The sequence below is a fragment of the Perca flavescens genome, chromosome 23 (assembly GCF_004354835.1).
Source record: "Perca flavescens isolate YP-PL-M2 chromosome 23, PFLA_1.0, whole genome shotgun sequence".
NCBI lineage: Eukaryota > Metazoa > Chordata > Actinopteri > Perciformes > Percidae > Perca > Perca flavescens.
Genome location: NC_041353.1, coordinates 9,803,263 through 9,818,759, shown reverse-complemented (window position 1 = coordinate 9,818,759; position 15,497 = coordinate 9,803,263). Strand labels below are relative to the sequence as shown.

Genomic DNA, 15,497 nt, shown 5'->3' with positions numbered 1-15,497 from the left:
TGGGATGTACATATGAATTCTCGAACATGATCACACTGGAAGGCACCATATGCTCTGCTGTCCAATTATTTTAAGTAGACTTTTTAAAAACGACCAAAAAACAAAATGTGTAAAAAGATCCACAAGAAATAAATACTGTAAAAGAAAAAGAGGGAGTGAGAGCGCTGGCAGCAATTATCATGACCCAAGCACTGAGTACAAAGCAGTAACCTTGCTGAGGGAGGTTTGGAAGGACAGAGTATTTCAGGGCTCCAGACTGCGACCAAAATTTCAGAGTGTGCGACAGAATTTTACATCCAGTCGCACATGTGCGACCAGTAAATTTGCCCCCTTTTTTTACACGTTAAATGTCGAAACGTAGGTACCTGAGCGCGTAAGCGCAAACTTATCTGTCCTCTCTGATAATTAACAGAGCGGTGCTCCGACACAAACACACACACGCGCAGAGTTGCGATCGGCTCAAACTACGTCAGCTGTTTTGTTAAAGTCACAGTGAGTGATGCCGATAAAGTGGTTTCAGGTATGCTTACAGTTTTTAAAAACTTCACGCAGACAGCATTTGCTGCTATATAATATTAAAAACAGTCACGGTGCTGCTGACGTTACACTTCCTCTGAGACAAGCAGCAGGCTGAACAGTGTGCAACTGTGCCCTGGTGACTGACTGACAGGCTGAGGTTGTAAGGCAAGGCAACTTGATTTCTACAGCAGCTTTCAGCAACAATGCAACTCAAAGTGCTTTACATGAAACATTAAAGAGCAATTAAAAACGGTCATGATGAAAATACAACAGGCTAAACAAGTTACAGTGAGTAAGAAATTAATAATTATTCAATTTAATAGGTTTTGGGATGGGTTTGGGAGGAGAGAAGGAGGGGTTTTATTTTTATTTTTGTTTAATTTCTTTAGAGTGTAACATATTCTAATAAAATAACATAATGTTCTAACTACATAGGATAGATAGGTTTGGAATTATTTTTACAACTGGAATAATTGTTTTGTAATTACAAAGGGAAAGTACCGAAAAAATATACCGTTATAATTTCAGGTATCTGTACCAATATTGGTTCAGATGCGAAAGGTACCCAACCCTAAGGGTAGTAGCCTAAACAATGCATGTTTAATTTTAAGGTGAATTCATTGTAGTTGTAGACCAGAGTTGGTATATTTTTTTATTTTGTTTACTGTCATGACAGCGATGGTGCCTTCTATGTTGAATCTTCAAAAGTGACACTGAATTTGAAACCGCACATTGTAATTTCTGCATCTATTATCAAAGTATTTATTAGTAATACAGTGGAAATTAGTAGAAATGTGAATATTTGGTTGGCATGTTGATTTACAGTGTGTGCCCCTAAATTTTCTGGTTGCGCCGCGAAAAGTTTCAGTAGGGGGCCACTGTGCTCCTAGTGAAAAAAGTTAATCTGGAGCCCTGTATTTAATATACTTGTAACTCTAGATCCTTTATGCAAGAAGTTCTATTACAGATTTTTTCATCCCCAAAATGTTTCGAACTTTGATGTTAGCATTTTATGAGAAAGTTTTTTACTTTACTACAAATTGATGAGATATTTTAATGGAGTAAGGCTCCTCTGTCAGACAAGTTGATTAAGAAATACACTAAATGCATACTTTAATTACATATGAGGCTTCCAGTTCCTGGTTGAAACTAAACATCATTGTGCAGTATTACCTAAGTCACTACAATGAGAAATAATTAACTTTTTAAGAGTGCGTGAGGATGGCATCATCTGCCTTTTAGGAACTTAAACTGCAGGTGATACACTGATTTCAACAACAACAAAAAAGTGCTGGCCTACCATTGCGTGGAAAGGCGTTGAGCTGGTGGTTGATATCGAGGGAGCAGGGTTTGCGTGTGACGGCTGTAGTCACGGACTCATACGGGTTGTCCTCGTCCTCTGGCAGGAAAACATCCAGAGATGGCGAGGCGACAATCTCTGCTGAACGCTTTGAATCCTAGGAGGAGGGAAGAGAGAAAAACACATAAAAGAGAAATGTAATGGCAATCTGTTAAACATACCACATTACCCAGTAACAGAGTGTGCACAATCTGATGGAAAAAGTGGTTTAAAACCCTGACTCCAGCAGCAACTACCAGTAGTTCCACATTTATTGAGCTAAACACAAACACACCACCATTATTAATTATGTACTGGAGCCATACTGGCCTATTATCCCTTCCAACAGACCCATAAATGATGTATTATGTTGATAAATAGTGTTTGGAAAGCAAATTAAGAGCCCGATCAGTGAGTTTAGATGCACAATATTACACCAAAGAGTCATTTTGAGTTCATGAGCTGTATGTGATGTCTGAAATAAAGCACAGCAAACACGGCAAAAGAAGAGCAAAAGGAGACGTTTGAAGTGAGCTTGCTAATGTGTGGTAAAGAGTGCCTATCCAGGGCCAAAGGTCCCCCTCTTTTTGTTTCTTTGCCTGAGGTGCATCATAAGGAACAAAAAGAAAACAACACATCAGCTCAGTAATCTCTCAGTTCAGCTGGAGCCTTGAATGACAGCAAGGCTCATTCAAGTCCGACCACGTCGTTCACACATTTGGATTATCACGAAAGATTTAGGTCGATGTTCAAAGCAAACACTGAAAATAAAGGGTTGTAAAAAGTTTGAACCTTTCTTTCTGCTTCTCTCTTAACGGACCCTTCAGAACTTTGGGGTTTTGTTCTCTTTGATCAACGAGGTTTTGCTGGAGCTTGTTTTAAAAGAAAGAAAAAGTTCTCTGCAAGTGCTGCTGGAGGTTTGACCTCTTTAAACTTATTTTCTCTCTCCATGCACCTTGTGTGTAGATGAAGCTGTGCCAAAAACCCCACTCTGCTTCTATTATGCGACTCTGAGATGCACTCACTGTGAAAGAACACTGCACCAACGTCATCCAGTCTCTCACTGCAAGTGATGATGACGGTCTTACAATAAAGGTGTTCTATATACTACCAGTGTTGCTGGAGTTTTGACCTCTTCAGTCTCAATTTCTCAACTTCCATCTCCTACAAAACTGTGAGACTGGCAAAGATTAGGGATAAGTAACAGGGAATCGTATGTTGATTAATCTGGTAAGAATCAGTCCATCATTTTTAGATTTAAAGGTTTTATGTGATAATTGTGCAAGAAAATAGCTACAACGCAAAATCCTGTAACATTTTACAGATATGTTTTATAGAGAGATACAATGGCTTTTTTCAATGTATTAACTCCCTAACTGATGAAAGAGGAGGCTGCAAAAGACAGCAAAAGAGCTGATGAGAAACGGGGCACAAAATTCCCTCAAACACAACAGAGAAAGAGTCCTGCAAGCAGGTTCACCAATGAATGCGACCAGGAGTACAAGACCATCTCTGAATAAATATGACTTAATTTGTTATGCTTGGACAGGCAAAACATTTCAACAAATATATTTTTTGTGTTGGATAGTCTCCTACTGTAGCTGGCATCCTTTCCTGTCTCTCTCTTAACTGTCTTGGAAAGGCAAAATGAAAATATATACTGTAATCTGTAAATGAGTGAAATATAATAACTTAATTAAATGCATAATTACTTAATTAAATGATTCAATGATTAATTAAATGAGTACATCTTAATTAATCTTTAAAAAAAACAAAAATGTAACCATCTATTTTATGATACAGCTCTCACTAAAAAAAGTAAATCCTGAAAAACTAGAAAAAAAATCTGTTGTCATTTCTGACAGTATGTTTTATCAGACTGTTAATAGCAATAGCAAGGATATTCTTCTGGTTTACTTTCCTTAATTAATGCTGTTTGTTAGGCTTACTGTAAGTCTCTCTGAATAGAGTATCTGCCAAATGCTTTAATTGTAATTTGCATATTAAATTAAATGATTTTTACCAAAAGGGACTTATATTATTTCGAAGAAATTCTTCATTTGGAGGTGATCGATTCAGAGTAAGGAAATGTAAGGAAACGTTTCTTTGGGCCTGTTATATAATGGTGTTCTCTTCGGCTATTAGAGGAGAATTTTAGATTGCATTTTGTTGCAGCATTGGTGAAAAGGTTGAGACCCAAAGGGCTCCAAGAGAGAGCTGAGGACCAAAAGGTCCCTTATCTCGGAGGCAGATGTGTACCCAGAAAGAATGAAAAACAAGAGTGAGTGATGTGAAGCAGGGGAAAAGGTTACAGGGACGAGCGTCATTTCAGCCAAAGAGACAAAACATTTCTTTAAAGCAACGCAGCCTCCTGATGTCTGCCTTTTCCCTTTAACGCAACACTATCATCATTTCCGAAGTGTCACTTGGCAACCCGCCCCTGGTTGTACCTTTCCTAATGGGATCAGTGGTAAACTTGTCACCATGGTATTAAGTTGTGGTTGTGGCTACGACAGTTCTCAACCGCGCGCCGCATAAATCTCTCAACCCTCTGACTCTTCCTCCCCCCTCCCTCAGCCTCCTTTCCTCATTCAACAGCCATTAATCTTCCTTTCATCATCTGCTACTACATTACCCAGACTGCACCAGGCCATCAATCACACACACTGAGCACACTCAAAATGGATTAATCATTCTGGCTGACAGAACAATCAGTCCCTTGATGATTTCTCTCACTCAATCTGAGACTTATTTCACACAGCATTTTATTAAAAGGTCTACAAACTAAACCCCGCCTCTCAGTTCCCCCCTTCCTTTTCTATCTAAATCAGCACTCAATTAGACTGCCATTACTAGCTAATGGAGACCCAGTCAGTCTTTTATGCCTTCACTGTGGCCCGGCCTCAGCTGATACAGATTTGACGTGACAACCTGGTTAGGTGCAGATTTCACTCACAGAGCTGAAAGAAGGCTGAGAGCCATACAGAGCTGCTGCAAGTTCCCTGCTCCTATGGTACATAAAGACTCTGAATTATAAACTGTATCTGACAGCTCAGTTTATATGAGCCATTAATCATCTTCATATTCATTTTGAGAGTTTAGCCAAATTGTGATTTCGAAAGGAAGAGGTGGCCTCAACAAACCGCTAAACTGCATTTCATACAGTGTGTTGACATGCACTTAGGTGGCCTATTTAAGCTTGGCTTTCGGCAGTATCCCGATTTCTAAAACTCCATGTAAACCAGAAACCAGGTTTCTGTAATTGGGGTAGGTGATTAGAGAAACTTGATTTCCCCAATTAGATTTCTCCTGGAGAAATGGAGAAAGTCATGTATACTGTACATGTCACTGGATTTGTGATTACACATGTACCCATGTACATGATGCAAGATATCAGACAGGGAAGCATCACTGTGAACAACCCTGTCTCCTAAATATTATACATACTTGTCATTTGTTTTGCCAGGTACTGTACGCTGGAATGCAAACAGCAACCTCTGCTAGTTGTGTACTAAACGCAGGACGTTCGATGGTGTTTTAAGCCCCCAACGTTTCCTTCCAGGCAACGCTGCGACCGTTGACTTCAAGGCACCTAACCTTAACCATAACCATTGCCTAATCCTAGTTGTTGGGGGCTTAAAACACCGATAAACACGCAAGACACCGGAGTGAGATTGTAGACTGAGGTTTGCCTCCAGAGTAGTGCATTTGGTAAGGTTTAGGCAACGAGTAGTTCAGTTAAGGTGTAATCGTAGTTTGGGTTAAATGTTTATAAAGTATGTCCTGTCTCGCACTTAGGTCACTTTTTACTTTTTTAATATTTAGCCAATACCACAAACTCCCTAACATTAAAAAAAAAAAACTGTGAAAGTGCTTAAATATAAAACAAATCCTGCTCTAGTTGCTGAGTGTAGATAGTGCAGGAAAAATAAATGATATAGTAGTGATAAATATAGTAAGAAACAGTCAGTGAACATTTTTTTTGCAGAAACATTCAGTATCATTCTGCAACTTGCCAGATACAATAATCTTCCTCACAATATTGACAGAAAACGTAATCCCTGCAGAATTAAGATTCATACAAAACACATTTGCCTTTGCAAATTAGTTGTAATTTCTCAGAGAAAGGGTTGCTATTAGGGACGATATCATCGTCCATCGTGATGGCTGGCCGACATCACGATGGAGAGCCACCATCCCTTGTCAAACATACTAATCCTAGTCGCGGGCGCTGTATGGGAAATCGACAAGTGCGTCGGTCTTAAACTAGCAAAGACACAAAGACAAGACATAAGTGGAAGCTACTTTTTCCCCCTTTACGTGCAACCTATTTGTGAAGAAAGACCATCGCTTTGAGCAGACTGGATTGGCTGTAGTGATACATTCTCTCTCCCTCCCTGTCAGTTGTAGCTCGCTCTACCTTCTATTAACGTTGGACACACCGGTCTCGAGTGAGAGAGAAAAAAGCGTTTAGTGGAACGCTATCACACTTTCCTTTCTCCCCTCATTGGACTAAGTTTGTCGACACTACTATGTGCGTGCATCAATAAGTAAGTCTGAGGTCCTGTAGGTACGGGACGATGTTAAGCAGGATTTATGAAGGTACGTTAGCAACAGGCTAATTCACGAGGGTGCTATTTTATGTGTGAGCTAATATTGCGCATCTGTTCATGTGCAAGAGTTATGTTTCTGTTTATTGAATGCGTTATTCAGTGCAAACATAACCGAGAATGTAGTTTAAACTCAATAATGATGGTATGTTAGGTTATTACTGTTGCTAACGTCCCACTGTACTGTCGTTACGCAGATCATGAACATCTGATTGATTTTACTGCACCGTACTTAAGTGAAAGTAGGTCAAGTTGTAAAACCTACCAGCAGGGCACCATTTACAGAGGGCATTTAAATGTATCTCTAATTGTTTCTATGTTAACTGTTGGCCCATAGTAGTAGAAAAAAATATTTAAGTAAAGAGATATGAGCTACCACCCCCCCACTTCCCCCCCGGCACCGATGACAATATCGTCGTCCATCACGATGCTTTACTGTAAACATCGTCAACTGCCAATTTACGGGACATCGCCCAACCCTAGTTGTTATGACAGCAATTTAAACACATAATCCTCATATTCAAAATAATTCCATCCAAAGTCTGACTCAGACTGAAACCATCACAAAGTGGGCTCTAGAAGTCAAAGTCAGTTTCAATTTCTTACAATTCAAACACAAAAAGCTGTGCTCTCACTACAGAGGCTGTCCTCTCACTGCACCATCAGCCCTTCGACACACACACACACACACTCAACACATTGCATCACTATGACAGTTAAAGTATGAAAGTAATTCTACCAAAATAAGGATAAGGTAGGGGAGGAACCTGGTTATTGACTGCTGCATGTAAACATGGATTTACAGAACATGTGTTGTTCAAATTGCTACATAACTCGATTCCTCGGAGTAACCTGGTTCCTTGTAAGAGCATAAAAGTGCAACAGTGTGTGTCACTTGCACGAAGCTGGAAGAGAGTGCAGTTCTTCGGAACAAATCAAGATAAAGTTCCAACGTTACTGGAAGTGAGAGATTCAAATCAAAACAGAGACAAAGGGAGAGCATTGGCTTTAAACAGGACGTGACAGGATTAATGGGAAATGTGCAGTCCTAATTTAAAAACATTACCCTAACTAATATTTCTGATGAAAGACAGCCGTGAGATTGAGGCTATCAAACATCACAGCCATGGTCTCATTGGTTTGCAGTAATTACTAAGATGTCACCATGAATTAACAATGAAATACGAGAAGTTTTAAAATGCCACAGGTGGAGTAGCATCATTAATAGCCCCAAGACAGAATGAGTTTAGGAAAGAGATCCCTCTGTAGTGTCTACAGAGAGAAATGCAATTAAAAGGAGAGAGGGAGTAGATAGAAAGCAGTAAATGAAATGGAAGAAAAGACGAAGAAATGAGGAATCACTAATAACGTGCACTGTCACCATGTGCTCGGTCTATTCTTGCCTACCCTTCAGCACTTTTCCTGTCTCTTATCTCTCTCTTTCACTTCATCTCTCATTATTCCTGTTACTCTATATCTCCAACAGAAAGCGAGGCCAAAGCTGACAGGGGTAGCAAAACCCATCGCCCTGGGTAAAGACAGGGAGGGAAGTATACACAGGTAGATCAAAGGACACCAGGATCCAACTCAACACTTACTTTGGAGTTTGTGTCAGAGAATCCAAAGGAGACGAGCAAAATGAGTTTGTATCGAGGAAGGGAAGCAGAGGAAGTGGGAGTGCACTGACTAAGAGCAGGGAGTTCCTCACACACAGAAACATAGAAAAAACACACAGAAATGCAAGTCAAGTACAAGCAACATGCTTGATTTCTCACACACAGCACTGCAAGAAGGCAATGGTAAAATATCCAACTAAGCTGCACTGAGGTGAGCAACGAGCTTTAAGTTTGAGCTATTCTTTCGCCAGCAGAAAACTACTGTGCACTCAATCTCGAAGAGGACACTCACTGGAAAGAAATCTAGGAAAGTCCAGAGTGAAGCCTGGGAGCAGCCGAAGATCTGGAGTTGAAATTAATCCAGCAGTGTGACAACAGGTTTAGTTATCTGATATTTTGATGTATCTCACCTCTTCTTACCGCTCAGCCTTGGAGGGGTCAGACGGATATAAAAAGTGGGAGAAAAGGCTTCACACCGTTCGATATGAGCAGTCCCTCGTACAAACAAACACACTCGGTCTTGATTCATTTCCCTCCCTCCACCCTCCTTCCTTCTCTATCTTTCAGGGCAGAGATAGGACACAGAGAAACTTGTGTCTGAGCTGAACAGGAAGAGAGCAGACAAACAGAGGCCTACTCTGGCCACTAATTAGCAGGTCGTATGCAGCTCCCGACCAACTGCAGAGGCCAGATTAAGAATGTGTGTGTGTGTGTGTCAAGGCGCCTGCACGTGACCAAAAAATTGTAACGGTGTGTGATTATATCCGTGTAATAACGCAGTATGGTGTCTTTCTGCTTGCAGCAGATACGTGATGTGTGTGATCATGTGAGAGCCTATGTGCATACTTTGTTTGTGGGTTTCTCTGTGTATGCATAATTGAGTCTGCTTGTATTATATACTGTGCGTGCGTGTATGGCCGATAACCCAAATAGGAAATGTGCTGCTGCTTTGGTCACGTCCGAGGAACTTCTATCGAACAGTCTTAATTCCTGTGACTCTCTCTTCCTCTCTGTCTCGGTTTAACCCTACATGTATACTGTAGCAGACACAACCCTACCCATTGCTTCACACTGTATACTGACTTCATAGGTCATCAGATATGAATAGAGGCTATAATTTGCTGGCATTTCCTCACAGAGGCTATTTGATTAGAGAGAAAAGGGAGGGGTGGACACCAGAGAGGACAATGGGCCCTCTGAGGCCCTCAATAAGGGGAGAGACAGAGAGAGAGGTGCAGTCATGAGAGGGCAGTACTGGAGAGACACATTGACCAAAAAAAAAAAAAAAAAAAAAAAAAGAGATGAAAAATTAAAAAAAGATTGCAGCATCTAAAACTGGAAGGCGGCAAAAGCCAGCCCATTCCCTGACTCAAGCTGATACGACGGCAAATACACTCTTTCAGGGAGATGAGCAGATTAGCACTAATGTCTGACTGTGTTGTTAATTAGCATATTTTAGCATGAATACTAAAAGCAGGGGAAAAGTTAAATGCTAACATATTTGCAATAATAATGCTAACATGCTGATGTTAAGCAGGTCTCATGTTCACCATGTTAACCATCTTAGCTTCGCGTGTTAGCATGCTAATTAGAACTAACACCAAGTAAAGCTGAGTCTAATTCAAGATTCAAAAATCCTTTATTAATCCCACTATGAGGTGATTCACAATGTTGCAGCAGCAAGGGATAGTGCAAAAAAGTACAAAAATAATGGAAATATCATATTTGCAGCTTTTTCTTGACATCAATAGATTACCATTACCTCTATGCAGCGTCTTCAGCTATAGTGCTTGATTCTAGATATGGTTGTGAGCATAGACATTCGTCTCTGTACAGGTACAATGGTTCAAAACCTTACTGAGAACGTCACTGTGATGACAAGACTTCAGGAAGCTGCACACAGTCATTGCTTCCGACTGTTGTTCACCAAGATATTTGTTCCAATGTAACACTTCCAATATATATATATTATTTATCCAGAAATGTTGAGCAAAAATGTAGATAAAAGGTTAATGGCAGGAAAAAAAGACATGAGGAATACAGGCGTGAAAAAGATGAGATAAGAGAGAAATATAGAGGGTACTTGTTGATCTTCATGAGAAATGAGAGAGGAGGAGGCAAAGAGTGGAATAGTAGTGGTGCAGGTTGGTCAGAGCAGCGAGCAGGGATTGCTTTGCAGAATTGGATTTCCCTCCATGGCTGGCTAATCCCACAGAAATCAGCTAGCTGAGCCACCCACAGGACAGTGACAGTCACTCCTTAGAAAATAACATCCTTCACATTCCCCATGACGGCTGCTGTATTGAGCAAAGCTCTAACTGTGGTTTCCCCTGGCTACGCGCTTAATTCCACAGACACGGCAAGCAGCCAGAGCAAGAGGCCGCTGACAGAGAGCCACCGCTGTGTTTAACTGCAAGCCTGACAACTTTGAAAGTTTCAGGTATGTGTGCTGCAGTTTGAACAGTTTGATGTTCTACAAACAGTAACAAAGCATTTCAATACATACTAGGACAAGAGACAAGAGATTAAATAAGCATTTGCATTAATAGATTTTTTTTTTCTCAAAATTTTGTTTTAGCACGTGCACATTTTTGTATGTACCAGGGGTTCATGCATAGATTGTACATAAGTGAAGCCAAAACATCTGGATAACCCAGTGTAGGTCATAAACCCCACCCCCTCCATGTTAGCGGATGGGAAGTACACGTCAAATAATTTTTTCCCAAAGAGGGTTTCCGTCATTTTCTGTAGTTCTTATCCCGCTGATGTTTGTTCAAGTGCAAATTTTTCTGATGAGTTGTGTTTTAATTAGGTATTTGATGCTATAAAAACTAGAAATGCGCCGATAGTTGGATATTGGATGTGAAAAGAAGGAAATGGTTCTAACATTGCACGTTAGAGTAAATTATATAGTTCTATTTTATAGTGATCCATTAGCTGTTCAAAACATTTTCTATGTTCTGTGCAAAATGTGAAATGAAAAGATAGAAAATAAATATTTGTGTGTGCTGTAAAGTGGTTAGAAAAAATGAAATCTGAATCGGCTAAAATTGGTATCGGCTGGCCTAACTCAAAGAAAATAGGCATCGGTTTAGAAAGTTGTAATCGGTGCATCTCTAATAAAAACCGGGTGTAACATCATGACTGACAGCTCTGACTGGTATGGCAGGTGTATGGGTGGGACTAACGGTACAGATCCATTTGACCAACACGACATACATCCACGGTTGATGCTCCACGCCCCTGACCGGCAGCTGATTGGACGAACGGCTCTGTACCGTTATACGATACCACGGCTCCACCGCCCGATTGCTACTGCACATACTGGCTCTAAAATTACAAGTTGGCAATGTCCGTATGAGGAATATTTTGGCTTCACTTTTGTTCAGTGGGAGGAAGTTGAGACTTTGTCCATCTTTATATACAGTCTACGTACACGCAAGACCATGTGTTAAGTTTTAGCAAGATGTCTGGCAATGACTCTTGTGCTGGCATGAATTGCTGCACCAACTTCTACATCTGCCGTCTGAAGAATCACAGCTGAACTGACACATCAGTAGTCACCTAATGTATTTAAAATGTTCGCAGGGTTGTAGTTACTCCTTTAAAGCGTTTGATTCACTAAACCATGTGAAGTTCAGGATGAGGAAGAATTCATTAACGTCAAAAAGTCATGTGAACTCTTTCTACTTCTACTGTAGTTAATAAAACTTAGTTATGCTTCTTTTTTTCTTTGCAGATCAGTTTAAGAATTTTATTTATTTTTCGATAAAACGGAATAAAAACAAACTAGAAGGGCACTCCGAGAGCACAGACCTCCGCCGAGGACACGACCTATCTCAAAATGTTAGCAAAACTTGTTAACTAACAAAGTACTTCCACCAAGCAACATGAAAATTGTCCAGTAGTTTTTCCATAATCCTGCTGATAAACAAACAAACCGAAAACATAACCTCCTTGGCGGAGGTAATAAAAGGGCACTCAGTAACTCACTTGTTTTGCTGAATGAGTTCTCCTTGTTCTTTGTGTACCAGAGTGGTGACTCAGAGTGCTAATATTTTGTTCTCCTTCTTATTACTTTAATGGGTACACAGCTTTTAATAGCAATCATGATACAGGAAATTGTATTAGGGGAGGCTTACTTCCCATCAGAGTCACAGCATCCTTGAACACACAGACCTTGCTGATGTGCAGCACAGTATGAAAGCTGTTCTGCCTTTGTTTTTTTGCCTTTCGTTTTGGAGTAGTGAAATATTGTGTGTGTGTATATATTTATTATGTTGTGTGTTGGGATCCCAAAAGCACTTCTGTTTTTACAGAGAGGTTGTAGGCTCTGTAACTGTAATTTGAATCACTAAAAATTTACAATTTATATGTGACATATATGCAAAAACTCCTTTCCTTATAAAGATTCCAGTTCAAACGGTGCTCTGTGGTTTAGCACATCAATTCAGCCAGAGAGAGAAATAAAGACGGGAAGTAATGAAATAAAGACAAATTACATTCAAGGTAAGAGCAGAAAGGTCAGAAAGAGGAGAAGGAAGTGGAACATTAGACCTCAAATTATCTGTCACAAATGAATTCTCCTTAAGACGTCCCCAAAGCACCACTTAACTGCCACAAGACATCAGTCTGAAAAAAAAGACAAGGTCTGTGACATTAAACTGTAGCTCAGAAATACAGCTTATGATTATTCCTACTTCCTGTGTAATCATTTCTTCATTATAACCTGCTGAGGTCTCCACATACGGTATTAAAGTAATAAGTTGACATTTTTGGGAAAAGTGATCATTTGGGTTTTTTTATGGATTTAAATGAAAAGATCAATACCACTCTTATATCTGTTATTTAGCTTTTGAGGTGAAGGCAGGTAGACAGATTTTTAGCCATGCTAGCAGCATGGCTGCATGAATGACAATGTTGTTCGGCCAGCCGGTCGGTCAGTCAGTCCACCGCTTTTATCCAGATTGAAATATCTAAAATACATGCAACACTAACCACGCTCCCATTAGTCTCAGCTGTACTTTGTGTTCAGCGCTAATAAGAAAATGTTGGCTGCAGCTTCATATTTACCGTACAAACATGAGTAGCACTAATCTTACTAAATAACTCATCTGACTCTCAGCAAGAAAGCAAATAAGCGTATCTCCTAAAATGTTGAATTATTGCTCTAACAGTGACCAGCGACTCTTTTCCAGGGACTCATAAATCTCTAGACTACTGATTCGACTAAATTAAACTTTATTGATCCCTGTAGGGTAAGGCTACATCACTCTGCTGCTGCCTTAGTATCTCTATCTAGTTGTGAATAAATCACTTAAAGTGACAAAAACTTATAGCAATGAGCTGTTTTTTTCAACACCAAGTGTGTTAGCTCTGCATATATACAAGTCATCTAGGGCCACAATACAGTATTTCATATGAACTCTACATTTACATCAACACTCAGACAAGAGGTTTTACACATACATCTGCTTGAGCACAATACATTTACTTTAAATATGAATTTAGTAAATCACTTATGGTGTTTGTTTTGTTTAAATAGGAAGGCCAGAATAGTATAAGTAAAACATATTTAATGTATACATCAACACCCAGAAAGCAAATGCTCCCCATATCTCTGCCTGTCACCTGTGTGTGTGAATGGGCTTTGTGTGTAAATCCCTGGAATGTTAGCTTGGTTTGGACACACAACAGCACTAAATGATTGCACACAGGCTCTTCTGAAGCATTATAGGATTTCATGCATTGCTCAAGGGCACTTCAATACCAGTGGCATGGTTGTTGTAATATACGGTAGTGCTAGTACTGTGGGGGGGCACTTTTTGCCTCTTGGTGGTCTTTATTTATTGAAGCTCCTACGCCTCTTTCTCCAATCTTTTTTTCCTTTTCCTGTTTACCTCAAGGAAGACAAGATCTGTCAGGCTTCACACACACACACACACACACACACACACACACACACACACACACACACACACAGTGTGTGTCAATCTATTTCAGTAAAAAAGTATTTGACAGCAGCTATAGCGGTGTGTGTTGAAGGTTAGGTTGACATGAAGACAGTCTATAGCTGCAGAGTGTGCAGGGCATAAAGCCTTTAAAGGCTGTAAGCACAGAACTGCGTCACATCCCGCAGAGAGCAGCAGAGAGACAAAAGGAGAAGTGGGAGCAGCAAGGAAAAAATACGAGTAGAATAACGAATTAGGCTGAATTTTGAGGTTTGTATTTTACATTTTAATTTGTGTTTAAAGCTAACATAAATGAATGACTGATTATAATTAAAATCCACAAAACAAAGGCAGAAACATCATTGATTCACAATAAAATTAATTAAAAAAACATTCCCATTTTCACCCCAATAAATACGCTTCTCACCACACGCATACATTTTCACTTATCACAAAAACTAAAACCAGGGGGCAACAGCTAATCAAACCGCTGCTTTAAAGCTTAAGTGCGGAACTTTATGATATTAATGAAGGCGTGCGCGATCACGGAGGCTTGTATTATGTGGACGCGCCGACAGTTTTGTTGTCATTACTTAGAATTCCTCCTAGAATTTCTCCATAATATTGAACTACTCAAATTAGATATTAGAAAACGTATGACCGCAAACCATTTACTCCCACAGAGCACATTCAGTCCTTCATTTACAGGCTTCTAAAGCTCTCCACATAATCTCGGCCCTCTCAGAAACACCTGCCTTTGATGTTCCTTAACATCTCCAAGAGTCCTCATCCATTTTCAAGAGTCCCCCCCCCCATCCCCTCTCCTCAACTCCTCAAAAACTCCCCGGGCTGAGAACATTAAAAGGTCAGCAGCCAACCAGGAAAAATGGAAAAAGAGAAATGTAATGGGAAAGTGCGAGTGTGGACAAAGAGAGGGATGGAGGAAAAAAAAAAAAAAAAAAAGAAAAAAAAACACAAAGAAGTAAAGGTGGTGAAAAGAGGTGTGAAGCTCGGGGACACAGTCCGGAAACGCTGACGCAGATATCTTCTGACGACATCTGCTGATGTTGATTGAGATTTGTTAATGGTGACATCCCACGCCCGATATCTTATGAATTCTGTGTTGGCTGGCAACCCTGCCGACCTTGCTTTCTGAATATTTTTCTCACATTTGTTCATTATCTTTCTCTCTACTTTATTTAGGTCTGAACTTCTTTATTAAAGTCGACGTCGCTGAGGAAACCTCCTCCACTCACACTTTGGCATCAGTCAGCGTTTCGCATGGCGATGGTGGGAGGAAAATTCACAACAAGGAAAGCATCATTATTATGCACACACACACACACACACACACACACACACACACACACACAATTCATTAGCTTGAAACAGAGTGCACTCTTTTCTGTTTAGAAAGCCAGAAAGGCTAATGTAATGCTGCACGGTAAGACAGGTGTACTAT

At 40.1% G+C, this 15,497-nt stretch overlaps 1 protein-coding gene across 7 annotated transcripts in view; it reads right to left on the bottom strand.

Annotated features, from left to right (window-relative positions):
- The window catches only part of anks1b (ankyrin repeat and sterile alpha motif domain containing 1B), a 236,809-nt gene that overhangs the window by 107,404 nt on the left and 113,908 nt on the right, over positions 1 to 15,497 (bottom strand). For all 7 annotated transcript variants that reach the window (XM_028570991.1, XM_028570990.1, XM_028570993.1 and 4 more), the window contains one exon: positions 1,820 to 1,976. In XM_028570991.1, the coding sequence (XP_028426792.1) occupies positions 1,820 to 1,976 (157 nt within the window). The remainder of the gene's footprint in view (positions 1 to 1,819; positions 1,977 to 15,497) is intronic.